At 39.0% G+C, this 27,649-nt stretch overlaps 1 protein-coding gene across 1 annotated transcript in view; it reads right to left on the bottom strand.

The window, feature by feature from the left end:
- Window positions 1-1,056: 1,056 nt before the first annotated feature.
- rab40c (RAB40c, member RAS oncogene family) overlaps window positions 1,057-27,649 on the bottom strand; it is a 41,400-nt gene continuing 14,807 nt past the window's right edge. The window contains exons 2-6 of the mRNA XM_055651164.1: window positions 15,866-15,926; window positions 12,696-12,756; window positions 11,017-11,094; window positions 4,278-4,500; window positions 1,057-2,735 (exon numbers count right to left, since the gene is read on the bottom strand). Coding sequence (XP_055507139.1) covers window positions 2,458-2,735; window positions 4,278-4,500; window positions 11,017-11,094; window positions 12,696-12,756; window positions 15,866-15,926 — 701 coding nt within the window. The 3' untranslated portion in view covers window positions 1,057-2,457. The remainder of the gene's footprint in view (window positions 2,736-4,277; window positions 4,501-11,016; window positions 11,095-12,695; window positions 12,757-15,865; window positions 15,927-27,649) is intronic.

Genomic DNA, 27,649 nt, shown 5'->3' with positions numbered 1-27,649 from the left:
AGCGCATCACCAGAGAAGACACCCAGCAATTGGTGATGTCCATGAATCGCAGACTTCAAGCCGTCATTGCATGCAAAGGATATGCAACAAAATACTAAACATGACTTTCATTCACATGACATTGCTGTGTCCCAAACATTATGGTGCCCTGAATTGTGTGTGGTGGGGTGGGGGGGGGGGGAAGAGGAGGACTATGTATAAACGCTGCTGTAATTTCTACATGATGAAACCAAAATGTACAAAAATGGCCTTTAATAAAATCTGACAATGTGCCCTTTAACCACATGTGATTTCCCCCCCCCCCCCCCCGTTACAAATCTCAAATTGTGGAGTACAGAGGCAAATAAATAAATGATGGGTCTTTGTTCTAAACATTATGAGGACATTGTACATATGAGAATTTGTCCATAAACTTGTCTGAAATAGTAGCTTAAATAGAGGTACGCATGACACATTGTAGATTATTCCCATGCTTACAAGACACGGGTGACTAATTTTTTTTTAAAAAAGCAATGAGATCTTAGAAGTAGTTAGAAATAGTGAAATGAATTATTGAGAACGATTATCAAAAAAAGTGAGCCAGGAATAAGAAGTCACATCTGTTAGGTTTTACATCTTGCGACTGTATCAGACACGCAAGAATTACATTCTGTAGAAATGCTGACATGGAATTAGTATCGGGTTTCCTGAGGAAATGGTAAGTTTTAGGTTTCAATTTTCACCCATGAACATCATGCTTCAATCATCTCTCACCCTGGTGTTTACACTTGGTACAAAAGTGTAGAGCGTGCATCACCTACTTTGTCCTCAGCTGACATTTGAGATGAGTAAATGCAGTGAAAAATTGCCCAATACAACTGGATACAGAGTGAATATTCTTCTACACTGGGTGTTGTGGCACCATTGCAATGGCTCCCTGTAACAATTGATTTTCAAGAACGCAAGATACCTTTCCAATAATCCCTTAAGTATTATGAACACTTAATATCTTTGGAATATTATCATTCAATAAATGTTAATGCATTTCACTAAATGGATAAAGACAGACCAGGCATATTATTTTACAAAAGAAAATGTATTTCACAATCGAACATTGAAACTGTACAAAGTAAAATGCCAATAAAACACTTAAAAATCATTGAGTGTCACACAGCAGCTATAATAAATATGAAATAGTGTTTTACATAATCGAACATTTGTCTTAAATTGTTCCCTTTTTCTCTCTCAGGTTCTAGGTGATACTGCAACTATTATCCAGTTCAGGTGCCGAAGGTGGTCTATTCTCAGTGTTACAGTAGGTTTATCCTATGCATTCTCTCCATTTAGTCAGTTTACCTTTAACAAGTGTCATCCAAAACAGAAAGCTGTTACAATTAGTGGCCAAAATGCAACGTTTTTTTATAACAAGAGAAATACAATTAACACTTACAAAAGAGTAAGTTCTACTCTTTTCCTTGATAGAGAGGGGGGGGGGTTAAGGAAACAGAAGAACAAGTGCTTCTGCCATCATAAATGCAAAAACCGTTTGTTTAAATAAGCTAAAAGGGCATTAAAGTGAAAGATTTCCGAGTGCAGTTGATTTATACAATTGCCATTCAGAATACGAGCACTTCCTAAGTGGTGGAGGCCTTGAAATTGCTCTATATTGCTGAGAATATTATTCATGATTTAAGAAATTGGGGATGGAGACTGGATCCCATCACCTGAGCCAAAATTGCAACTTTTGCTAATGTATTGTATTTAAACAAGCACTAAATCAACAGTGACAGCATACAAATAACAGAACAATATTACAAAAGTAGTCTATAATGCAAATTAAATAATAGTACATATTAATTGGTATATTAAGAACAGTGGGGGAAAAAACACATGACCTTGTCAGTCGACCTTTAAGAGCTGGCCTTCAGAAGATAAAGATGCAAGGCATGGTTAAGGTATGAAAGGCCACGTGCAGGCCATTGCAGGCTAGATACAGTCTATATCAAAAGGCACGGGAGTTTAGTGATTCTAGTAAGGAGTATAGTAGCAAGAGCATTCTTTGCATGTGTACTGGTTCAATTCGCAGAGATTTATTTCTCTACTACATGGAGCATTAATTTAGTCTGGAGGACGAAGGTAAAGATTTAAATTCTGATCAAAGCCATGTAAACAAGCCAGGACCACCTTCCTTAAAACTGGCTGTCCCTTTATTAAAAGTGGCACCTGCAAGCTGTTTTAAAAACACTCTAGTTTGAAGCTTCAGTGCAAATTGTCAAAACAAATTGTAATGAGTATCCGTTTCAACTAGCGTGCTTGTTCATTGATCAAATAAAAGTTTATTTCAATAAAACTGCAGAGCCAATCTTCATTTGGTCCAGTAGGAAGTTGCGAGAACTATTTCATTGGAGGAGTTCAGGTTTCAAGCTTGAACTGACAAAGTTCTTGCCAAAAATGAAAGCCTGAAACAAAACCATTTTGCTAAGAGATTTTGCAGTTAGTACGTGTGCAGCTCTGGGGTGGACTCTGTGGTGGTCTAGGGGGTTTAGTTGACCGCTTCAAGCTGCTTCCCTTGCTTCCACCGCTGCTTGAGGCTAGTGAGTACGAACGCCCATGCATCATGACGGCATTCATTCCATTGGCCATGGAGAAAGACTTCAGGTGGCTTTTAATGGCAACAGGTAGTGGTAGTTTGTCAATAAGATGAACAGGCGTGCAAGAAACAATGGCTCGGCAACAAAGATCTTGCAGGGTGAATACTGATAAAAGAGAAATAAAATTAAGTACCATTTGTTTTTTAGCTTGTATTAAAGCGAAGCTCTTGTTCTGGAAAGATATCCAACAAGAGAACATGGAGAGTGACAGTTTAACTCTTCAATATCACAACACATAGCAAGAGTATGGGCAATCACACAATTGGTATCAATTTTTACCAAAAGGTCTGCGCGCATTTAAATGAAAATGGTTCAAATAACATGATGAACACAGTTTTAATCAGGTCAATCTACTGGGAAAACAAGGCTTCAATATTTCATTTGCAGTGACTTTCAAAGCTGTAGACAATAACACTCCACTATTCAACCCGATACTGACAGAACCTGATTATGTAAGTCAGGGTTGGGCATCATAAAATTAAGCCATTGGCCTCAGTCAGAACATCCCTTTATAAATAAATGCACTAAAGCTCCATACTTTATTCAGCATCTGATTATGTGACCCATCCCCAATGGGCCAAGAACATGCATGTTGATGTCAGGTATAAGTGATAAGCCCTCAAACTGATTATAAATGCTTATTTTGCTTAATTGAAAAAAAGTTAAAAACTCATGCAAGTGGATAACTACAAGTTAACAACTGGGCAAGGTTTTAGGTAGTAACTCAAACCAAGTGTTGTTTATGACATAGGACCAAATTTGAAGGTGATAATAGTTATTATGGAGGCATTTGCTTAAGTGTTCACTTTTGTTTAAAGAAACATTAGTTAACTTTTTGTTTTTTATCAAGCCCTCACAGGTGTGTTAGGACTGGTTCTTCTGGTAAAGGAAGAAACAGGAATACATTTTCCATCTTAAGGTTATGGGAATAAAATCTCAGCCTAAACTCAGCCAAAGGACATAAATAATCTTTTCACAATCCTCTGGGTCTTTTATTTCATGAGTGAACTTTGCTCTAACTCATTGTGTATAAATTTACTGCAAACAAAATCAAAAAAAAGAAAATACACTCAAGATCTAATTTTTTTTGTTTTAAATATACAAAGTGTGATTAAACCTCCACAATTTATTTGCAAATGAATCACACACATACAAATTATTTGACGACAAACAAAATTAGAGAATACGAGAATTGTGTCTTGCAGTACCAGGTGTTCGCACTTGGTGGCAGAGATTACTGCAAAATTATTCAATTAATAATACAAAAATCAGAGTCAGCAATTGTCCCAAGTTGTTAAATAATTGCGTGCCTCCCACATTGCAAAAACATGTGGGTTTTTAGCATAATTGCGTCTGAAAATTGCCCTGATTTGTAGGGAATGGATTGGGATAACAGAATAGTATGAACAGGAATCGATGATCAGCGTAGACTCAGTGGACTGAAGGGCATGTTTCTTTGCTGTATCACTAAACTAAACATGTCGTCTATGAAACAGAAAGCAACTAGTTGAGCATCAAGCTCAACACGGAATAAATTTCTGTTTAAATTACTGTTCTAATTGATCCCTGTAAAGATTTTATACTCTTCTATACAACGTTAACAATGTTTAAAATTCAAGGGCAAAAATTATCACAGTTCTTCCGTACCTCTGTTTGGTTTCCAGAACCTTTCCATGCCATGTCTCATCAACACAATGCGAGATAGCTCTGTGAAGGACTCAGTCACATTGAAGTTGCAGAGTGGACTAACTTCAAAGAACGTCATTCCATTTTTTTCAGCATAGGCACGAGCCTGTTCTGTGAGAACCTGCCGCTTGAAGGCAAGATGCAACCTATTGCCGACCAAGATCCTTGGCACGCCTGGAGCATGCTGTAATGAAATAAAACCATTAAAGGAAATTGTATATGGTGCACATGTAATTGGGTTAAAAAAAAAAAAAAAAGTTCAATGCATTCTTTCCCCAGAGGCCTTATTCGGCCTCAAATTATTCCCAATCTAGTCAGGCAGCGCCAGCTTCAAAATCAGAAGGTCTTAGTCGCAAACCCATCTCTTCAGCATACATTTTAGGCCCAACTCTCAGAAATGCTACACCCCGGATGAAAGTTTTAACCAAGACCATTCTGATCAGCCAATTTAAAATAAAAAGTTGGGGCTATTCTAATTTCACCTTGCCAGCCATGCATTTTCCACCCATCCCCACTACCTTCAGTTTGTCTAGAATCCTTATCTTAATGCACCAACTCCATGCACTCATTGTACTTAGAGCTACCTGACCAACAATACTTCCTAAAATAATGTTGGAAATACTCAGTGCAAATGAAATCATGAACGTGATTACTCTCTGGTTCCTAATCTGACTGGGCTTTTGATCTTGTGCACAAATAGTAATTTCCAAGCAGGAATTAAATAAAATGTCTGTTGAAGCAATTGTTCCTAACATTAGAATACCATTTATTTTTAAAAAATGCTCATCTGTAGACCTGGCCTCTGTTATCTTGACAACATCTTCCACAACTACTATTCTCCAGGAGTTTGGCATTTGTCTACTTCTAACAGCTTATGCATTGGCAATGCTTCATCACTGACAAGCCTGCGTCACTCTTTCAATTGTCACAGAGCAATCTGCATTTGTATGTCAAAATAGTTGGTTACTTTTACAGATATCTCTGTTTGACTATGACCATTGTTTGATAACACTCGTGTGAAACAACTAGAGTTGTTTATTGCATTATTGATAATGACAAGATGTTTGTAAACGCTAGTCCTTTTCCCCACACTTTCTTTTAAAACATTCTGCTTCAACAAACTAGATTAATTTAGAACACATTGGTAATTTTGGCCATCCTATTATAATAGTAGAGTGTCTAGTTATGGGCTGGAACTTAACTACACAATGTTTCTCCTGCAATATTTGGATTGCTTACAGATCGGAGGAAAATTGCCCATAACTTGGGGAGGATCTGTACTCCCAGGGGATCAAGTTCAAGTGAGTTTATTGTCATGTGTCCCCGATAGGACGATTAAATTCTTGATTTGCTTCAATACACAGAACATAGTAGGCATTTACTACAAAACAGATCAGTGTGTCCATACACCATAATAAAATATAAACACATGAATAAATAAACTGATAAAGTGCAAATAACAGATAATGAGTTGTTAATAATCAGAGTTTTGGCCGAGCCAGGTTTCCCCAGGATCTTGGAGCATGTTGTTCTAAAAGCAACAAATAGTGCACACTTCTATGACAACCTGTGCTTTCCAGTGCACATGTGATCAAGATTCATCATTTTGTGCCTGTTCTCTGCATCCTCGATAGCCACGAAATGTCCATATCTATTCAATTAAAAACCGTGTGATTCTCAGCACTGCAAGACAACCACCTCAGGGTTTCCGAAACGTTGCCTATTTCCTTCGCTCCATAGATGCTGCTGCACCCGCTGAGTTTCTCCAGCTTTGTGTACCACCTCATGTACAACGTGATTTTATATTCCTGGTCGATAATATATTGTACACGATTCAGATTACCCAACAAAATGTGAAATCACATGCAGAAAGGCATTACAGTCCTAAAAATAATCAAAGTTAAAAGCTTTCGACGCAGTTAAATGCAACTCTCCAAATCATGCTACATGACAAATCAGATATTTCAAATCTTGTGATGGGATCAAATACCAGTTAAGGATAGTTAATTATCTGTTTTGGCTCTAGTGTTTCAGTACCAGCAACTTTTGAAACAAATACTACAGACTTTTGTTTAACATTAAAAATAAATATTATCAACCCCCCCAAAAAAATTCACATTCAGCTACAAACTAAAGAGAACTGTTTGCAGTTGCTACCTGGAATAGATTATTTTATTGTTACATATGACAAGGCACAGTGAAATTCTTTGCTTGCATACCCAATGTATACAAATAGCGGCCACCTACAGCGCAGATAAAGTTACAAAGCACGCCGGCTCCTACTTTTGTTCTCTCCCCCTCCTTCTTTCCCCCCCCCCCCCTCCCAGCGGTTCCCCCACGCTGGGTCCCCATTGTCCTTTGTTCTCCTTCCCTCCCCATTGTTCTTCCCCCCCTCCACCCCCACACCAGGGCCTCCATTGTTATTACCTCCCCCATGGCGGTCCCCCCACGCCTTCTCATCGACCGTGGGTTGACCCACAAGGCATCACCGCCACTACCACAAGGCTTCACCATGAGGCCCCATCACCGAGGTCTCGAGAGTGATGCAAAATAACAATCAAATTGTCATTATTATTCAGTGTCATTTTCAATTGTTCAATGCTTAAAAAAAAAACATTGACCGTCAAATCTGTAGACTGTTGAGGTGAAACCATTTCAATACGATTAAGTCCCAAGTAAAATGTAGAAATTCCTGACATGCATCTGCTAATTCGGTTCAGTATAACAGCGGACAAAGTAATTATTTTTGGAATATCTCAAGACCATAGCGCCCATCCCAGAATCCAAGAAGGAATTGCTATTTAGACTGTTGGTATACACTTAAAATGTTAAGATAATTGCAAAAGTGAGCATATATTCGAAAAAAATAATCTGAACTGCTCCAGGATTAGAAATTGTTACTTTGTATTTTCTTAAATCGATCCACAGGTTTTCTCAGATAGCTACAATCGTACAATTCACATGAAACATGGGTAAATAAATACTTGACCCAAAAATAACTCGTGAGAAAGTGGTCACAGTGGCACAGCGGTAGAGTTGCTGCCTTACAGCGAATGCAGCGCTGGAGACCCGGGTTCGATCCTGACTACAGGTGCTTTCTGTACAGCGTTTGTACGTTCTCCCCGTGACCCCATAGGTTTTCTCCGAGATGGTCAGTTGCCTCCCACACTCCAAAGACGCACAGGTTTGTAGGTTAATTGGCTTGGTAAATGTAAAAATTATCCCTAGTGTGTGTAGGGTAGTGTTAATTTGCGAGGAATGCTGGTCCGTGCGGACCCGGTGGGCCGAAGCGTCTGTTTCCGCGCTGTATCTCTAAACTAAACTAAACATCCAGCAAAATAACTATTTTTCTGCCAGTGACTAGTATTAATCTTGGATTGGAGTACAAAATTTATTCAAAGGTTCTGCATCACCAGCACTTTTTAGCCTTTGTAAAGAATTTAATCATTATATGATAGTGCATTCCAGCAACTAGCACCTAAAAGATTATCGTAATTAAATCCCAAAAGTGACTAGTCATGAAATTCATCAGTAAATTCTTAATGTGTCTGTACACAATTTATTTGTGCACTATTGTAATGTTGATAGTAAGCAGCTTGTTGGAAATAATAGGTTTTGCCTATCTCCAGAGTAATTTCATTATGGTATACAATGTTATTGCAGATGTATCGTATCCACAAATAAAATGGCATAGTTGATTTTACATTGGTCAGCTAAAGCAATGGCATTATTTGTGCAACATGTAAACAGTGCATTTTATTTTTTATATATTCTGTATTATTTGTATGTTTTAGTGAATCTTTAGTTTTGTATTATGTGGGGGGGGGGGGGGGGGGGGGGGGGGGGTTGGGGGAAACTTTTTTTTAATCTCTTCCCTCGATGGAGATGCAACTTTTTCCGTATCGCATCTCCGTCCGCACTGCGACCTTAACATCGTGGAGCTGGCAATCCATTTGTTAGGGATCGACTTTGGGAGCTTCAATCGCGGAAGCCTTGATCGCCCCGATGCAGGGGCTTCAATCGCCGACTGTGAGAGCTTCGATCACCCAGACCGCAGAAGTTTCGATTGCCCTGACCGCGGGAGAAAAGGAGGAAGAAGGTAAAAGTTCTTTGCCTTCAGTCAGTGGGGAATGCTTGGTTGCGGAAAAACAAGATGGACATGTTGCCTGCACCGGTGGATACTTTTTTTTTGCCATGAGAACATCCTGGAGTCTGGTGCGAGTGTGGACGGCTTTCTGACTATTCGGGCAGACAGGGACTGCGGAGATGGGGATTTATGTTTAATCTTTATGTAGTTTTGTATCTTGTTGCTTTTTTTGGTATGACTATGGTAAATCAAATTTCTCTGTACCTCGGTACACGTGACAATAAAGGACCATTGAACCATTGTCTTGATACATTTTCAAAATATATTCCAAATCCATTGTGGTAAAATGACAATGTTGCAACTAATTCTTAATAAGATGATTCTTGCATGCTTAGATTGAAGTGACTAAACTGGCGTTTTCTGGTTGTGGTGAAAAATATTGCTGTGCTACATTTATTAGTCTTACATTTTGCATAATTTCAACTATAGTTTCTGCCCACCTCACCCATTAATCATCCTTGATGTTAATCATACATTTCTAAAGATCCACCATTGCAGTCCCTGATAATTTGAGTTCCAAGTTTCAGGTTTTGATATATTGCTTGTGGAGTGTCTCGATCCCACGTGGCATTAAGTGACATAATAGAGGAGCCGAGGACAGAGCATATCCACCATGATCATATTAACTGACAGGATAGAGGCAAGAGCCCATGTGGTCAAAACCTGCTATTTTCTTATGTACCCACCCTGTGACTACAATGCTTTTTTGGGCTAATTATTCAGATTTATTAAGTTGGTACGTATTTCAAATCTGTCCAACCTCAAATCTATCACTGTTGTTAATACCCCGCAATCCAGAAGTAAAATTTAATTTATGGTACAATGTAAAATAACTTTGGCATTTATGTTGTATAATCTAGGCAATACATTTTAAAAATTATTTTGGTTAAATAATGTGTGTGTGGGGGGGGGGCTTCGCTGAAAATCTGTCCCAGCCCGTGTGCGCGATTTTGGCGCCGTTTAGAGGGGGGCGGGTTTAAAACGCGATTTCCCCATGGCTGTTCAAATCGAGGATGTTCAGCCTAGTTAATTATTAACGAAAAATCGCTGGAAGATCCCGTCGCTTTAGCTATTATTACTTTTAAGGGCTTTATCTAGTTGTTATAGTAGTTTAAAAATTAACCTCTAAACCCCCGACCTCCGGCAACCGGCCGGATCTCATACAGGGGACAACAGATGGTAGGCTGTTTATTTTTACATTAAAAAGGGCTTCTTAAGATCCCTTTATACAAAGTTTAATGTTGCGAGTAGCTAATTTTGGGCCCCATTATATCCCGCAGTATTTTTCTGGGCATTTGGGGCACAAATCCACCGCAATGTGAACATTCTAAACCAGCGCGTTCACAGGATCTCACTAGAAAGCCTTCACAAATAATTCACAATAAAACATGATTTTTAAATCTCATTTACATTAATTTATAGGCCAAATGGAAGGAATTTAGTGTTCAATTGCTGTAAATTAAAGTCAATTTAAATTATTTGGACATTATTTAAAATGTTAATCATTTATTAAGAAATGGATAGATGTTTAGATCTAGTAATTGAAGTTTGAAATTAGCTACAATTGGGTAACTAACTAATTATATGCTTTAATTTCAGGTCATCCAAGTAAGATTGTTTTATATTTGTTTCAGAATGCTTCAATCTATGATAACTGAAAATTTCATTCAGTTCTCTTAATTTTTAAGTTATGGGCTTTTGACTGTCCACAATCACAGCTTTTTTGTTATGTCCATAGAAAATCAATAGGGAACAAAATGCTAATTTCCGAGTATGAAAATGGCCATAACTTTTTAAATACTTGAGATATGAAAGTGAATTAGGTGTCAAATTAAACTTCTTTTTATGCTTTATCTGATGGGATAAATTGCAGACTTGATTTTGTAAAATCTCAAAATTTTGTAACATTGCTAGTAAATTAGGCCACACGTTTTCTATACATTAAAAAAAAAATTCAGGATATCTTAGTGTAAGGATATCCCATGGAACACAAGCCTGTGGACTGCCCTGAGATTTTGGTCTCAGCACGTTTCCTGAGGAAGAACAAATTGGGCCAGTGAACCTTCAATTCAACACTGTTGAACACATAGAAAGCTTCTACAAACAGAAAATAAAATCCTTGATCTCAAGATATCTTTCCTACAACATGTTGCCCAAAACTGAACATGATACTCAATGTGAATCACCAACGGTGTGAATGACTACAACATGACCTTCCAACTTCTACTCAACACCATTGGACCGATGTCCATTCATTTTTGTCTGTCCTCACCTTCCCACATAACGATTATCAAAATTGAACCAGCCACATTAGTGCCAAGCATTTAATAGCACACCACTAGCGCATTGTGGCTACAATTTGCTTCATCTGCAGGATATACTAATAATCTTCTTCAAATTTACAATCACTACACAGTGAAGAGCAAAGATTTGGCGTTTGGAAATTAAACCAAGAAAAATCTCATTAACATAGTAAGTCTCCACAAGGCAGGTGATAAAAAGAGTTCCAGCAGAAATCCAATGTTTCTTACAGCAAAATAAAAAGCATTTTACCTCATCGATTTCCTTAATCCACCGGTCAATTCCATCAAAGGACCATCTATTAGTGATGTCATAAACCAAGAGTATACCCTGAGGAAAAAATATTTCCTTATTATTTTCACTAATTATGACTTTCCTGAAAAGAGGAAATGCATTACAATAATCGAACTACAAGTATAATTGTCCATAAACCAAATATCTGATTAATACTTCCTGCATTTATACAAATTGGGAAACAGTGATAAACAGAAGCCATCAAATGTCGATGCCATACAAAATAAAATTTCTGAAGCTAATGAATAATAAATACTGTCACTTAGTGTGTTTATTACAAAGTTTTCTACAAAATAACCTTTAAGAATAGCCATTGTGTAGCCAATTTAAATCAAGATGCCCCAATGACATTACATGGGACGTACAAGGATGTTGTAAGGACTCCAGGGTGCGAGCTATAGGGAAAGGTTGAGTAGGCTGGGATTGCTTGGAGTGCAGGGGGAGGAGGGGTGATCTTATAGAGGTGCATAAAATAAAGAGGAACAGATCGGGTAGATGCAGTTTCCTGCCCAGAGTTGGGGAAATCAGGGACCAGAGGTGAAAGGGAAAAGATTTAGTAGGAATCTGAGAGGTAACTTTTTCCACACAAAGGGGTGTATGGTGCCAGAAAAAGTAGTTGAGGCAACATTTAAGAAATGTCTAGACAGTTACATGGATAGGACAGGTTGAGAGATATGAACCAAACACAGGCAGGTGGGACTAGTGTAGCTGGGACATGTTGGCTGGTGTGGGCAAATTGTGCCAAAGGGCCTGTTTCCACGCTGTATGAATCGAAATACTAATAACAAAACTACTGGATTAAAATTACAACCCTAAACTTCCAGTATCTTATCAAGTACTGTAATTTTTGGAGATGAATCATTAGATAGCACTAACTATACTATTGGAACAATACTACAATCTCAGCTCACTGCCTTACCAACCTTATACAATTTGAATTGATATTGCACAATAAATTCAAATTGTAACCAACAGCAGCAAATCTCAATGTTAATTAAATAACAAAAAGTACCACGACACGATGATTTACCCATTGAATATAAACTCTAATGAGATGCAGCAAGGAGTCCAAAATTAAAATAAAGAATGCTGAAGATTCTGCAGGTTAGGTAGATGTAGTGTTACAGGTCGTTGATGATCAGAACTGATAATGTCTGGTGCAAACCAGTAATTATGAATTCAATATCAAGTCTCAACTGTTGCAATTTCCCTCAGAATATAACTCGGAGAGGGATATGCATACTTGATGTGGAGCGGATAGAACAATAAGCCACAATCCCAGGACATCGGGTAAAGGGACAGGCCGACATCACGCCGCAAATTTTTCAGTGACCTGATAAGTCAGTCAATGATGTCGGTAGTCGCTGAAAAAAATCGCCAAGTGGGACAGGCCCTGAAGGCATTCAAGACTGAGGCAAGGAGAACCCTCATGATTCCGAGGGTGGTTAACCTATGGAATACTCCACCAACAAAGAGGTAGATAGATTTCTAGATCCAAAATGGGATTGAAAGGTATGGAAAGTGAACAGGAAAACAGGGCTCAGATATAGAATTAGCTATGGTTGCTAATGGTCAATGGATGACGACTTAAGGAATGAATGTCCCACTCCTGCTCCTATTTTCGAAGTTCTACATACCTGTGCACCTCTGGAATAGGACCTGAAGATAGTGCAGAACCTCCCTTGGCCTGAAGTGTCCCTAAAAATAAAATAAAAAATCAACTTGGTAACAGTGCTTTCAAAACAATTTTCTCCAAGAAATGTGCATGGAAAAAATAATAATAATATATGTTTTAACAGTTTTTTGCAAATAAATGTGGACAGTTTTAAAAAAAAATCTTATAATTAGTTATTGAGATCCATCTTTCAATAATGTGTTGTTACTTTAAAATTTCCTGAACTAAGGAAGAAATATATTTTTTCTTGTTCAAAGATTGCCCAACAATCTTTAAACAAGTATAAAAGCATTCTTACAATTGCATCAATGATCTAGGCTTAACATACAGCAGTCATTGCCATTCATCTTACATTGAGAATCTACTATTTTACTTTAGCTCAGAACAACTGTCAGGGAATCTATATATTTTTTAAATTTTCATGTATCCTTAGGTTTTCTGCTCTTGCTTAAAATCTTACAAGATGGTTCTGAAAATTTAAAAATGCATCCTAATTCTAATTAAAATGCAAAATTTATAACATGGTAAAATAAGCATTCATAAAAAGACACGATATTAAAGCTAAGGCAGACAAAAAGCTGGAGAAACTCAGCGGGTTAGGCAGCATCTATGGAGCGAAGGAATGTCTTATATCTTAGATATTAAAGCTATAAAGATATTAAAGCACGAGTGATAAAACATATACAGTTACAAACATAAATGAAAACATTGGTCACAGTTTGGAGAGCATTCAACAGTCATGGTTTAACATCACTGGCCCACACTCAGCAAAATACAGCTTGGACCACTGCTGTGCTATTATTAGCCCAGGAACAGATTGATGGTGGAAGGTGCCAACTACCAAAACATTTGCTGAAGATGTGTTCTTGGTATATAGAATCATACAATTACCAATATTATCCTGAACAATTTTTTACATTTCAGGTCTCCATCTGCCAAGACATTAGATTTCAACCCTGAAGACCGGTTACATCTGCCCCTACCATTTCATCAAGGAAATCTATAGGCCATTATTTCTCATCTTCCTACATTCACCATTCTTCTCCGTACCTCATCCCCACCCTACACAATCTCCAGCTATGTCTCATATGCAGCACATAAAAGGTTATTTTCCCCCTTTAACTTACCATACCAACATATTCTGCTATCCTTACATACATCTACATATCCTTCAGCAGTATAGTGGAGACGGAAGAGACCGCAGAAGCTAGAATCTTGAGCTATAAACAAACCGGTGGAGGAAATAGGTGGGTCAGGCATCATCTGTGGAGGGAAATTGACAGATGTCTGGGTCAGGTCAATTTTGAAGAAAGGTCCCAACCAGAAACTTAATCTATCCATTTCCCTCCAACGATCTTGCCTGACCTACTCAGTTCCTCCTGCGTCTTGTTTTTATCCTTCAGCTGACTTGGATTTATCCCGACTCTGCAATTTACTCAAATTCCTGAGGGTCTCCCTTCTGAAAAAACTGAGATCTGAAATAAAAGCCAGAAAATACTGAAATACTCAGCCAGGCACGGTGTTTATGTGCAGCGAAACAGAAAGGATTTTATTTGAACACCATAAAGTTTAAATGTTAGATTTCCAAGTTGCAGAGAAAGGGGAGGGATGAAGGGAACAATTAAACTGTTTGAGATATACAGAAAACAAAAATAGATCAAATAACAAGTGGCTATAATGTCAGCTTGATAACTGCTTCATCCCTTTAAGGTAGCCATTCACTATAATAGCTCACCGCTGAAATACCAAATCAACAGTGCTGGCTAGACACTTGAAATAATTTAAATGAGCAAGTTGGTATGCTGCCTCCACTGCAATCAAATATTAATGGGTTACTCATGCTTATTTTACGGGACAGTAGATTTAGTCCACAGGTGTGCAATTGCATTTGCTCCGCTTGAATGCTAAATCCCTCAAGACATACAGTAGCCAATCTTTTGTTAAATTTATTCGGTCAATTAATTTCTCTTACCCTTCATCCTAGGACAAACTTCCCCTTACATCACTTTTCTTTGCCCAAGTTAGAAATGTAACAGGTTACACGTTTGAGATAAACCATTCTACAGATAGATGCTGCTTGACCTGGAGCTTTTCCCAGCATCTGCTTATTCTGTAACATTGTATTCCACAAAGTAACAGCAAAGATTTGATTTGTTAGTAGATATGGTAATACAAATGTTACATGCCACCATTGAACGGTGTAAAGACTCAAGCACCTGAATAACTTGTGCATGATCCATTAAATCATTGAATTAGTCCATACAGTAGGGAAGGGACAAAAAAAAAAGTTAACTTTACAACCTCAGAACATGCCTCTGGCAAAGTGATTTACAATTACGTGACTTTTGAAATGCAGTCACAACCGAGATGCACAGAATTGAGCACAATTAAGTCTCATCAACAGCAATACATGGTGTCAATCTGTTTTAGTGATATTGATTAGAAAGAATACCAGAATTTTGTATCTACTCTTCGGTTAGTGTTATTGGCACTACTCTTTCACTTGATGACAGATAAGATGTCCATTTAAAACTCATCTGAACAGCAGCACATCCAAACAGAGTATTCCCGTAGTACTTCTTGTCTGAACTCTGTAGTGGGGCCTGATCCCATAACCAGACTAATGAGAGCGAGAATTTAAATTCCACCATGACAGCTCAAGAATTTGAAGTTTAGTTTACAATTTTGGTGTACAGATGCTCCCCGATTTACGATGCTTCGACTTAAGATATTTCCATTTTACGATGGTGCAAATGCTGGGCAACAGCAGCGAGCCGCAGTTCACTTCCGGTCACGTGATCAAATTGTATTAAATGCGTTTTCGACATGATATTTTCCATTTACGATGGGTTTATTGGAATGCAACACCATCGTAGGTCGAGAAGCAGCTGTACAATATACTAGGAGGCACTTCTGTCAAGCTCAACATTGAATGCCAAGGTGCCCGCTCCTGAAATGCTTTGACAGGCAGCTAATCACACCAACTACCAAAAGATGGATAATTTGTGAATGTCTGAGACATTCAAAACCAAACTTCATTAAAAACAATTTAAATGAATAAAATGATTTAAAACACGGCAAAACATTAAGAACATAGGTGTTAGGGGAATATATATATTTTTTAAATCTTACCAGAGCTCTAGCTTTACACGCCTGCCATCCAACAGGATTGTAGTGGTCTTATAGTCAATTCCTGGAAAAGATAATACTGTATTTATGCTAACTTTTCAGTTTTAATGTAGCTTTGTACATTTTCTCCACATTATTTAAAACAATTACAACAAACACCAATTCCCCAAATTCTGATCATTTTTCAAACAATTTTCACTTTGGCAAAAATCTCAAATGCAAAATGTTATTAAATGCTTTACAACAATATAACATTTGATAGAGGAATGGATTTGTACCTGACCAAAAATATTGAAGGAAATTGTATAGAGGCAAAGAAAGTAGTGGAATAACTGCATTTCTTTTTAAACCCTGATCAAAACAGTGATGAGTGATACATTATTACTTTGATGCAACGTAATGTAGTTAACTTTTTCCAAAAAGCAACAATACAAGCAGAATGTGCCTGTGCGAAGTGCAACATTTGGTTGATTTGTTTTAAATACAATTCATCTACTAGATTACCGAAAATAAGAAAACAAAATGTTATTGCATCAGTTTAGCAATTAGTTTAACTCACATGTGCTCATGTCAATACTGGAATAATCACATTAATCTCCTTTACTCTGATTTTGACAAACTCTAGAGCTCTTACGGTAAAGGCTTACATCCTCAATGCACCTGCCATTTTCAATTTGTTTCCATTCATATAACTAATGCAACAGCAAAAAGATGCATAATTGTTAAGAGTGGGTATATAACGTATTTTAATCCTTAATATTTAATTTATATACTTCAGTTTTACATTGGAACTACTTAATCTACTCCATTGAAATTACCTTCCACTTCTCCCCACAACTGCTTAGAACGTTTCATTTAACAGCTTTCTTTTCCTAACTTCAATAATTTCACATGAAAGAGGTATATTAGAAATAAATTGGACTCCACAAATTTATGTGGCTGTTTTTGAAAGATTCATATGTTCAGTACCTAGACAGTTTCTCATGCTTTATTTAAAATATAAAGCCATAAAGCAATACAACAATATAGCTATGTTAGTGATAAGCAGATGGCAAGTGTCCTGATGGAACAATTCATCTGCTATGCTCTGTGAGTTAAGATAGCTTCCATTTTGCAAGTGAAAATAAAAGATTTAGATGTAACAGCTGAACAGATGTTAATTTAGGCATGCAATTATATCCAGACTACACTCCATGAAAGTGATACGGACGTTCTGTCACATATTATCAGGACATCATGTTGTGTCCAGCTGCATTCATTATACTCTGCAATGCGAAAGGGATTTCATAGGAAGGTTAGGAAGATTATTGCAGATTTTGGATTACTGTGCAAAGAAACCTCCAAATAAAGGCAAATCTATTCCATCAGATTTAAAAACCACTGAAGTGTTTTAAAATGAACAAAATTGAAAGCTAACATTCCCAGCACAGCACCAAAAAGGTAAAAACCAAGACGAATTTAAAAAAAAAAAAGCTGCACATCACAAATATCAGTCCCTTCTTGGTATTTAATTTCTTAACTCACGATGCATTTGAAGGAGATTCTCATCCATTCTTGTTGTTGGAAAAAAGACATGGCAGAATTTTCAAGTGTGACATTTTAAAAAAAAGTAAGCAAATTGAAAGTTCTGAAGGAGATTCTCCTCTCTTCATTCTACACTATATAATGAATGCATAATGCGAGTCACCTACTAAATGTTCACCTGAAAAGTACCAAGAAAGATTGGGAAATCTACGCGCAAGACATGAACTCACTCAACATCAAATATCTTATTAAAAGTTTTTTCTAATAGTTTGTCAAACCCAATTAATTATCTTCCTAGCAAACTGTGCACAATATAAATCCCTCACATAATATTACAAAACATGACGTTTTAAAAGATGCCCAATTTAATATTTTGTTTTTGTTTAATGATACTTTAAAAAAAGGCTTTCGATACCTGGTCTGCCAATTTAGAATTATCTTTTGTGCTTAGTTTAGCCAGCTTGATGAAATCACTGCTGTTGGATGCCAGAGATTCCCAAGAATTGACAATAGGCTTCAGAAAGATTAATGCCATTGAAACTGCTATATTCTTGTGAGATACTCATTTGAGACTGGAATGAATACTGATGCTGTGCCACAGACCAGAGACTCTGGGTCAATGATTAGTACTCTTTGTTAAATCATCAAATCATCTATCTCCCCATTACCATAAAACATTAAATTAACGTTTATAAAAACGAGGATCATGGATAGCTAGCGTCTTTTTCCAAAAGACAAGCGATTTAAGGTGAAATAGGAGAAAATGAAAGGAGATCCAAGAGACATTTTTCCCCACACAGAGGGGAGTAGCTATCTGGAACAAGCTGTCAGTACAAGCAGTAGAGGCAAATACAACCACAATGTTTGGGTGGCAGGTAAACAGGCACTTGGATAAGAAGGGTGTAGAGGGGTCCAGATACAATGCAAATAGATGAATGTGGAAAACAGCACAGCTGAGGTGGACTGAAAGGGCCCATTTTTGTGCTGTATACAACATTGTGCTATGAAATACAACATGACTAAAGACAAATAACTAATAATTTTATCAGTGGATTCTATTGGAAATTGTACAGGATGTCTGCAATATTCACCTGGAAATTTATGTTACTGCAGTATTTCTCAAAAGAAAAAGTCGTAGATAAAACAGCACTGCAATAATCAAAATGCTTTTGAAACTAGTCCCTGCATTTCAGGATTCTCAATTTATGAGGCTTATGGAGCAAGGGAATCATTTTATTTTAAAAAAATACTGCTTTTGCCTAAAATTAGGTTTGATATGGTTAAATTAGGGATGCTTCAAAGATGCATTCATAAACCAATTAGGTTAACTACAAGTCTCTGACAGAGCACAGTTCTTTGAAAAAAATGTATGAAACCTCGTTTAATGGCGGAGGTACATAAAAGGAGCAGAGGATTCCAGAAAACAAGATCCAAATAATAGTAGATAGACACAAAATGTTGGAGTAACTCAGCAAGCCAGGCAGCTTCCCTGGAGAACATGAATACGCAGTATTTCAGGCCAGAACCCTTCTTCAGACCTGAAACTCCACCTATCCATGTTCTCCAGAGATGCTACCTGACCCGCTGAGTTACTCCAGCAATTTGCGTCTATCTTTGGTTGAAACCAGGATCTGCAGTTCCTTGCTATTACAATCCATATAATTGTATGTGTAAATTGCCTCAAATTTACATTTATCCACCGTTAGTCTCGCTAAAAGCCAAACTCACCACCATTTACCTCTCCAGCGCAAGAAAATGGACTGCAAAAATGAATTATAGGCCTGTTATTAACAGTACAAAGAGGTATTAGGGCATCACATTGGTGTTTATAATGACTGTGCCCTTTGAAACTAGTTAGCAATTAAGTAATAATGAATCAGCATATTCTATTTGGAAAACACACCTAGACGACTAAATTGACTTGTGCAAATGATTAAAAGAGGTCTTAAATTGAACTCGTTATGGAATATATGGACCCACTAATTTACAGATAACATATAATTGCCACACTGACCCTGCAATAATACTTGTTTTTCAAGACGCAGGATTGTTTAATTGTCAAATGCCTTGAGCCAGGACAATGAAATTCTGACTTACTGCAGATCTTGGTGGTGCAATTTAAAACACAGATTTCACAAGTAGATACCAAGTTTGGTTCTTAAATTTCACTATTTGAAGCATCCAAACTGTCTTAAATCGGCAGTGTTTTATATTCCACTGGGGAGAAAATCTTAGAAATACACATTTAAATGAAGACGGGTCTCGATCCGAAACGTCGCCTATTCCTTTGCCCCATAGATGCTGCCTCACCCGCTGAGTTTCTCCAGCATTTTTGTCTACGTTCGATTTTTCCAGCATCTGCAGATCTTTCTTAAACATTTTTTAAATAGATAATTTCATGCACACTTGCTTTAAATAGATGTCCAAAATGCCACATTAAAGGTTGGTTGATCATACAATCATATAACTGGCTACGGAAATAGATAAATTGCCCCCCACCCTCTTATTTCCCAGATGGTGCTGACCATGTGGCAATCAATTTCACTTCAGCTATCTGTGATCTGGAATTAATTGCAGCTGAATGGCATGGGGAAAAAAATCTGCTTCCGTATCTCCTGGGAAATGTTTTGCCACAGCAAATTTTGGGTCAGTGTTTTTTTTAAATATACGAATCAAGTGAGATAGTTTTTTTTTTTTTTTTTTTTAAAATTTGCTCCAAAAGCTACTATCCACCAAATAATTACCTATCAATTGAGCAAAAGACTAAACAGAAAGCCTCAAATGGCCTGACAAAATATGACCCAAAAAAAAACGCAATAGAAGTGTACCAAAATGTAAGCCACACCACTGGCCTTGTATAGTTCTGTATTGTAAGTACTGCAAATAATGATATAGAAATAGAGGAGCAAAAGTTGAGGGGGCCATCAACAAAAGACAGAGGGATAGGGAAAGCTTTACTTGCAAATGCAGGGTTAACTTATTAACTTGTGCCAGAAGTTAAATACAAGAAATATACAAAAGATGTATTGATCTGAATCATTATTAAAGTGTAGCAACCAATGTGACATGCACCAACCAGATAAGTGAGTTTCTTATTTTTATTGAAAAAAGGCAGCAGGCAAAGTCCCCCTTTATGTTCAAGTTACAAACTAGAGAAAGGAGATTCAAGGCTTCTGGAAACTTGGATGAAAGGATGCAAAAGTGCTGATTTTATAAAGTTTAATGCCTTTAAAACACAGTTTGCTATCCTTTACTCTATCTGCTAGAATACTGGTCTCATGAAAGAATTTAGTGAAATCAATCTTTGGAAATTAGAAAAACACATATATTTTTTTATTTTATTTTTTTAAAGTGGGGTTACAAAGCAGGGACCTCAAGAATGGTAATCTCTGGATTACAACTAGTGCCATGAGCAAGTGAAGGCATTAGAAAAAAAGTATAGGCCAGGTTAACACGCAAATTGGTGCAGGGGATCAGGTTGGGTAATTGGATTCTCCTTGGGAGAGGTGACCTGATCAAGAGAGATTGGGTTGCACCTGAACTTGAGGGGTTCAATATCCTCGGAGAGAGATTTTACCGGATTAAAATGGATTGGGAAGTTTGCAGAGCAGAAAAGAGACAAGAAGTTTGGATCAAACAATGTAGTCAAACAACAAGATCAGCAGATGTTTCAACGTGCATGGCAAACCGAGTAGAAAGACTGATTTTTTAAAAATAATACCATATTTCAATGTTAGAGGCTTAAGAGGAAAGAAAGATGAACTCACAGCATGCATTGGTTTGGGGGACTGGGATATTATAACCATAACAGAAACATGGCTGAGAGAAGGGCGAGAATGGCAGCCGAGTTTCATGGTATAGATACAACAAGCGTGATAGAGATGCAGTTTAGGAGAGGGCAGGGGTGACCTTTTTGATCTGGGAGGACATAACTACAGTGCTCAGAAAGGATATTCTTGGAGAATTGTCCAGTGATGCTATATGGGTAAATATTAGAAACAGGAAGGGATCACTTTGATGAAGCTGTATTATGGAAAGGATACTGACAATAAAACTTGGCACACCTGATGCAACGTTGTTGGTGAGATCATGTTTGGAGTACTGTGTGCAGTTGTTCAGCTATACGAAGGATGTCATTAAGTTGGAAAGGGTGCAGAAGAGATTCGTTACACCAAGATGTTGGATAGGCTGGGACCATTTTTGGAGCAAAGGAGTCTGAGGGGTGACCTAATTGAGGAGTGCACGATCATGAGGGACATGAATTGAACATTCAGTCTGTTTCCCAAGGTAGAGGATTCTAAAGCTAGAGGGCATAGGCCTAAGGCAAGGGGAGAAATTGAACAGGGATCGCAGGAGCAACTTTTTCCCCACTCAGAAGATGGTCTGTATCTGTAATGAGCTGACAGAGGAAGCTACAGAACACAATTATAACGTTTAAAAGACATTTGGACAGATATAGGTAGGAAAGGATTAAAGGGATAGGGGCCAAATGCAGGCAAATTGGACTAGCTCATTGGTCGACATGTACGAGGCGAGTCAAATGACCCTTTTCTGTGCTGTAAAACTATGACTAATACTAGTCAGAGTTATACAGCAGGGGAAAAGGCCCTTCGACTCAGTATTGTAAGATCTAAATAGGTAAAAGAGAATGAGATCAAAACTCTTTGTTTAAGAAGGAACTGCAGATGCTGGAAAATCAAAGGTAACACAAAAATGCTGGAGAACCTCAGCGGGTGCAGCAGCATCTATGGAGCGAAGGAAATAGGCAACATTGCCCATTTCCTTCGCTCCATAGTTGCTGCTGCACCCGCTGAGTTTCCCCAGCATTTTTGCGAGATCAAAACTCTTCTTCTCCACACAAATCTGAAGTTTCAGGCGTTGATAAAAATGTGTGGAGAATAAAACCAGCGAGCTTAACATAGGATTCGTGTAATTGGGTAGTTGATGGTCAGCACTGATCTGGTGATCCGAAGGGCCCGATTGTGCAGTATGACTATAATTCTAAACCAAAACAATAACATTAAGATTAAGGTGGAATAAAGCAATGAAAGGTTACAGCTCAGGAGGAGGTAATTCAACCTGTCCACTTTGTACAAACTCTATATTTTGTGGCCCAGAAAAAGAAGCAATGAATGCAGGGATGGAAAAGCAAACAATCAATGCTGGAAATGCAAGATACAAATCTCCATGCATTTCAAAATACTGTTTGAAGTCTCAATAAACAAAGCTGAAAATACTGCCAGGCAGGTGGAAAGAGAAATTAGAATTAATGTTTCAAATTGATCATCTTTCATCAGAATCAGCCAGTTCCAATACAATCTGGAAAGACTGGTTCTCTGAAATTGTTGATTTCAATGTAAAGTCTTGGGGGTAGTAATGAAATAACTTAGTTGGAGCAGTGCAAGACATTAAAAAAGGTCAGAGCGGAACTGGGGTGGGGAATTAAAGTGACAAGCAATTGCCAATTCAAGGCTATTCTTGTAAACTGAACAAACTGTTCTGTAATGTAGTCATACAACTTGCATGTGTTCTCCCATATAGAAATCACCATGTTGTTAGATCAAGTATGTACACTAAATTGAAATTCACTTTTTCCCCACCTCTACTTTCACACAAAATACCCCACCATATAAAAACTTCCTAAGATAGACACAAAATGCTGGAGTAACTCAGCAGGACAGGCAGCATCTCTGGAGAGAAGGACGGATGACGTTTCAGGTTGAAACCCTCTTTCAGGCTGAGAGTCAGGGGAGAGGGAATCTGAAGATATGGAAGGGTACGGTGTGAAAACAACAGATCAAAGCAGATGCTAAGGAATTGTGGAATGGTACATTGTTAGCTGAGGTGAAGGTGTCAAGGTGGCATACAATCAGTAAACTTAATCAGAAGGATGGTGAAACTAGTCAGAGAACTAGGGTTGGGGAGAGATGGAGAGGGAAAGCAAGCGTTCTTTGAAGTTAAAGATTTAATATTCATACCGCTGGGTTGTAAGCTGCCCAAGCAAAATATTCCTCCAATTTGCATTGGGCCCCACCCCGATAGTGGATGAGGCCCAGGATAAAAAGGTTAGTATGGGAAAAGGTGGGGGGGGGGGCGGGTAACTAGGAGATCGCGTAGGCCTAGGCGGACTGAGCAGAGGTGTTCAGCGAAACAATCGCTGTAAATACATCCTAAATTTGCTTGCCTGAGATTTGCCATGTGTTATCATGCGAATCCATTTGTTTACACAAGCAAGGTCAATAATGGCAGTTCATGTGGAGACAAATAAGCTTACTCAAGAGAAGCATCTTCTTCTACAAACAATAGACAATCTATTAAGGTAATGGCTTCATATCCTTGGATAAAGCAAGACATACAGAATAGTAAAACCAGGATTTGTCCAACACCCTTCATAGTACTTTTCTTTGAATATATTATTTTTAGTTTAGTTTAGAGATACAGGGCGGAAACAGGGGCAATTTACACTTATACAATTTACACTTATACCAAAAGACAATTAACCTACAAACCTGTACGTCTTTGGAGTGTGGCAGGAAACCTAAGATCTCAGAGAAAACCAGCACAGTTCACGGGGAGAATGTACAAACTCCGTACAGACCGCACCCGTAATCGGCATTGAACACGGGTCTACGGCGCTGCAAGCACTGAAAGGCAGCAACTCTACTGTTGCGCCACCACATGATACAGTACTGAAGACTTATTCAATCCCTAGGAAGACACATAAAACTGCAGATGCTGAATTTGAGCAAAACACAAAGTGCTGAAGAAATTCAGCAGGTCACAAGGCATCTGTGGAGGGAATGGACAGACAACATTTTAAGTCAGGGAATGTTCAGGAAAAACTAGTTTTTAGTATGCATTTATGTTATAATAAAGGTGATGAGTGTTTTAAAATAAATACAATTCCAAGTACAGGTGCACAACCTTTTATCCGGAGTTCCGTGAACCGAAAAACTCCGAAAACCGGCCATTTTTTCCAGGATGTCGTCTGCACACCAAAGCTCGCGTTTGGCGCCAAACTTGACCTGAAACGACCCACGGTCAACTCAGGTCTGTACTACTGTAGCGACTGCCTCCTCCCCGGTGACCGGGGAGACACTTAAACATCTGTAAATCATTGCTTAAATGTTAGTCAGTTAGTTTGGAGGGCTTATGTGAAGGGGGAGGGGGGGTGAAGGGGGAAACTTTAATTCTTAGTCCCCTACCTGGTCGGAGAGGCGGGGAGCGGTCAATGCCTTACCGGGTCGCCGTGCAGTAAGCTCCGAAGCACTGTGGCCGCCAACTCCCAGCTGGGGCTGCGGGCGTCCGCCGGTTGTAGCTCCGACCCCGGCAACTCTACCCCTGGCTGCGCGGCGCTCCAAATCCATCGCGGCCCGCGGCCGGACGCCCGCAGCCCCAGCTCCGCGATGTTGTGTGTCGGCGGCCACAGCGCTCCAGAGCTTACCGCACGACGCCCCGGTAAGGCATTGCCCGCTCCCCACTGGTATCCCAGCGCCGCGACTCCCAACATTCGCGGAGCTGGGGCTGCGGGCGTCCGGCCGTGGGCGGCGCTGGATTTGGAGCGCCGCGCAGCCAGGGGTAAAGTTGCCGGGGTCGGAGCTCCAACCGGCGCCGCCCGCGGCCGGACGGAGCCCCCAGCTCCGCGATGTTGGGAGTCGGCGGCCACAGCGCTCCGGAGCTTACTGCACGGCGACCCGGTAAGGCATTGCCCGCTCCCCGCCTCTCCGACCAGGTAGGGGACTAAGAATTAAAGTTTCCCCTTTCACCCCCCCCCCCCCCCACCCCCGGTTTACAATGATTCCCTGGTCTCCGGGGAGAAGGCAGCCGCTCCTGACTTTTCAAGCCGCCCGCGCTACCTACCTAATCTACGTTAAAAATCTTCCATTCGGAAATCCGAAAAATTCCGAAATCCGACAAGTGTCTGGTCCCAAGGCTTTCGGATAAAAGGTTGTGCACCTGTATTATTAAATGTTTGTGGATGCCATAACATTGACTGCTGTGTTATTCAGGGAGCCTGGGTTGAGGTGGGAGTGATCACTAACTGTCAAAGTATATCAGCAATGCAGCAAGTTCTCTACACTGAGATAACTCCTCTGCAGTCTGCCACAAAGTATAGGCCTGTGCCTGGAGCTATGCCGCAAGATGCAATGTCGCCCAGGGACAGATTGTCATTGATTTGGTAACGACAGAATGCTCCATTACAGAGAAAGCTCAAATTTTATTGACAGCAAATGAGGGAGACCATAACCTTCAAATGTTCATCATGCAAAGTAACTGGTCAGGTTGAAGCAGCTTGTGACAGGATGTCCTGTTTCCTGGAAGCCAAGAGCTGTGTGTTAACAAATTCAAAACAATTACTAATTACCGTCGGGATATTTTAATTCTGCTCTTGTGCATTCACAGAAACATCTGGAATCCGGCAAAAGGTAACATAATTCCTTTCTATAACAAGATCGGCTCATAACACGCCGCAAAGGTACTAGCAAATTGCAGGCACTTCTTTTAACATTTATGGTGACAGTCTATCAATCTAGAATTACATCCACGGCTTGCAAAAATTACTTTAAAACAGAACTTACTTTCAGTCAGTTTTAGGATTTATTTTTTTCTGCGATTTATTTAACTATGGCCTAATGTCCACATCTGATGTGTCTATACAGAAGTACTGATAAAAAGATAATCTTAGTAGGGCCATTTCAAAATTAAATGCAATCTTATCTTCAAAATTCAGCTTGTTTCACAAGCCAAAATGTGAGATATTGACCTAGTATGTTTGCTTTTATTGCAAATTATGCAGCCATAATACATTTCTTTAAATTTAATTCCAATGATTTTTCTATTGGTCATCTCCAACTTAGTAACTGGAATGCCTTTGGTCTGGGTTTTAATATTATTTATTTTATTAATTCCTATCTGTACACACATTACACCAACTCCTACTGGTTCCCACTCAACTGTTCATTATCTAAACTAATCAGGTTCATTTGCAAATGGGCTCACCACTCCAAATCGATCTTTTGTCAAACCACAGCCAGTTGACGAGGCATTGATTAACATAAACTAGTACTGAAAATAGCACAGAAAATGGAAGAAATGTCAAATCCTTTTCTTCCAGAGATCGTACCTTCTACACACTCAACCTCTCAATCCAACTCCACCAGTTTGTCCTCAATATTATCCCTCAATTAAATGCAAATGCTTTACTGCTGCCAAAATCCCTTCCAGTTTCTAATCATTCAATTTCCCATCATTCAAGCTAGCTGACATAATGGTTCCATTTCCTTACATACACTCCCACTGTACTATTTTTTTCGGCTCAAATCTGTCCAGCATCCAGTTTTCTCATTGACATCCTTTTCAAATATCCATTCTTCTTTAATCTCTCAAAATATTTTACTGCCTCACAGATCTGAATTAGTCACGCACAATTCCTTTTTCAAAACCATCCAGATCTACCTTTTTCAAAGCACCATAAAGGTCCTTGCCATTCTGCACTTCAGCTAACCACTTCACTGTCTCAGTGACAACTTATTACAAATATTGAAAGAGTCACAATTTTCTATCAGTTTCAGAAAGTCCATGTTTAATCATAAATTCCCATATCAAAAGGCTTTAATCATTTTTCCAGCCACATGGGAAGCATTGACTTCAGAAAGGTAATGTGGCAATGATTATTGAATAGGTCATGCAGTATTCCAGAAAAAAACCTGTCCAGTAAAAAAAGAAAACGCTGAAAGGATGTGGGGAAACACCCAGTTATTCAAGATTCAATTTAATTGTCACATGTACACATTTAAGGTACCGTGAAATTTGAGTTACCATACAGCCATACTAATTAAAAGCAAAAATACACACAGCACACAAAATAAACATCCACCACAGTGGAATCAACATTCTTCGCTGTGATGGAAGGCTACAAAGTTCAGTCACCTTCCTCCTTTGTTCACCCATGTTCGGGGCCTTTGAACGGGGCCAGAGCCGACGGTCCGCTGTTCAAGCCTTCTCGTCAGGATGATCGAAATTCCAGCATCGGGACAGATCGGAACATTCCGCCGCATGGAGCGCCCGAGTCGGCTGCTTCACGGTGTTAAATTCCACAGGCCCCGCGGCCCTAACATTGGCGAAAAGATTCCAGGCTCCGCGATGGTAAGTCTGTGCCGCACCCGCGGCTTGAAGCTCCGGGCCGGTCTCCAGGAAAGGACGCACCACTCCACGTTGTAGGCCGCGAGGGGGGGTGACACACCTCATCTCCATGGCAACTTA

The sequence above is a fragment of the Leucoraja erinacea genome, chromosome 20 (assembly GCF_028641065.1).
Source record: "Leucoraja erinacea ecotype New England chromosome 20, Leri_hhj_1, whole genome shotgun sequence".
NCBI classification, from domain to species: Eukaryota; Metazoa; Chordata; class Chondrichthyes; order Rajiformes; family Rajidae; genus Leucoraja; species Leucoraja erinaceus.
Note: the sequence above shows the minus strand (reverse complement) of the source record. Positions and strands in the feature narration are given on the sequence as shown.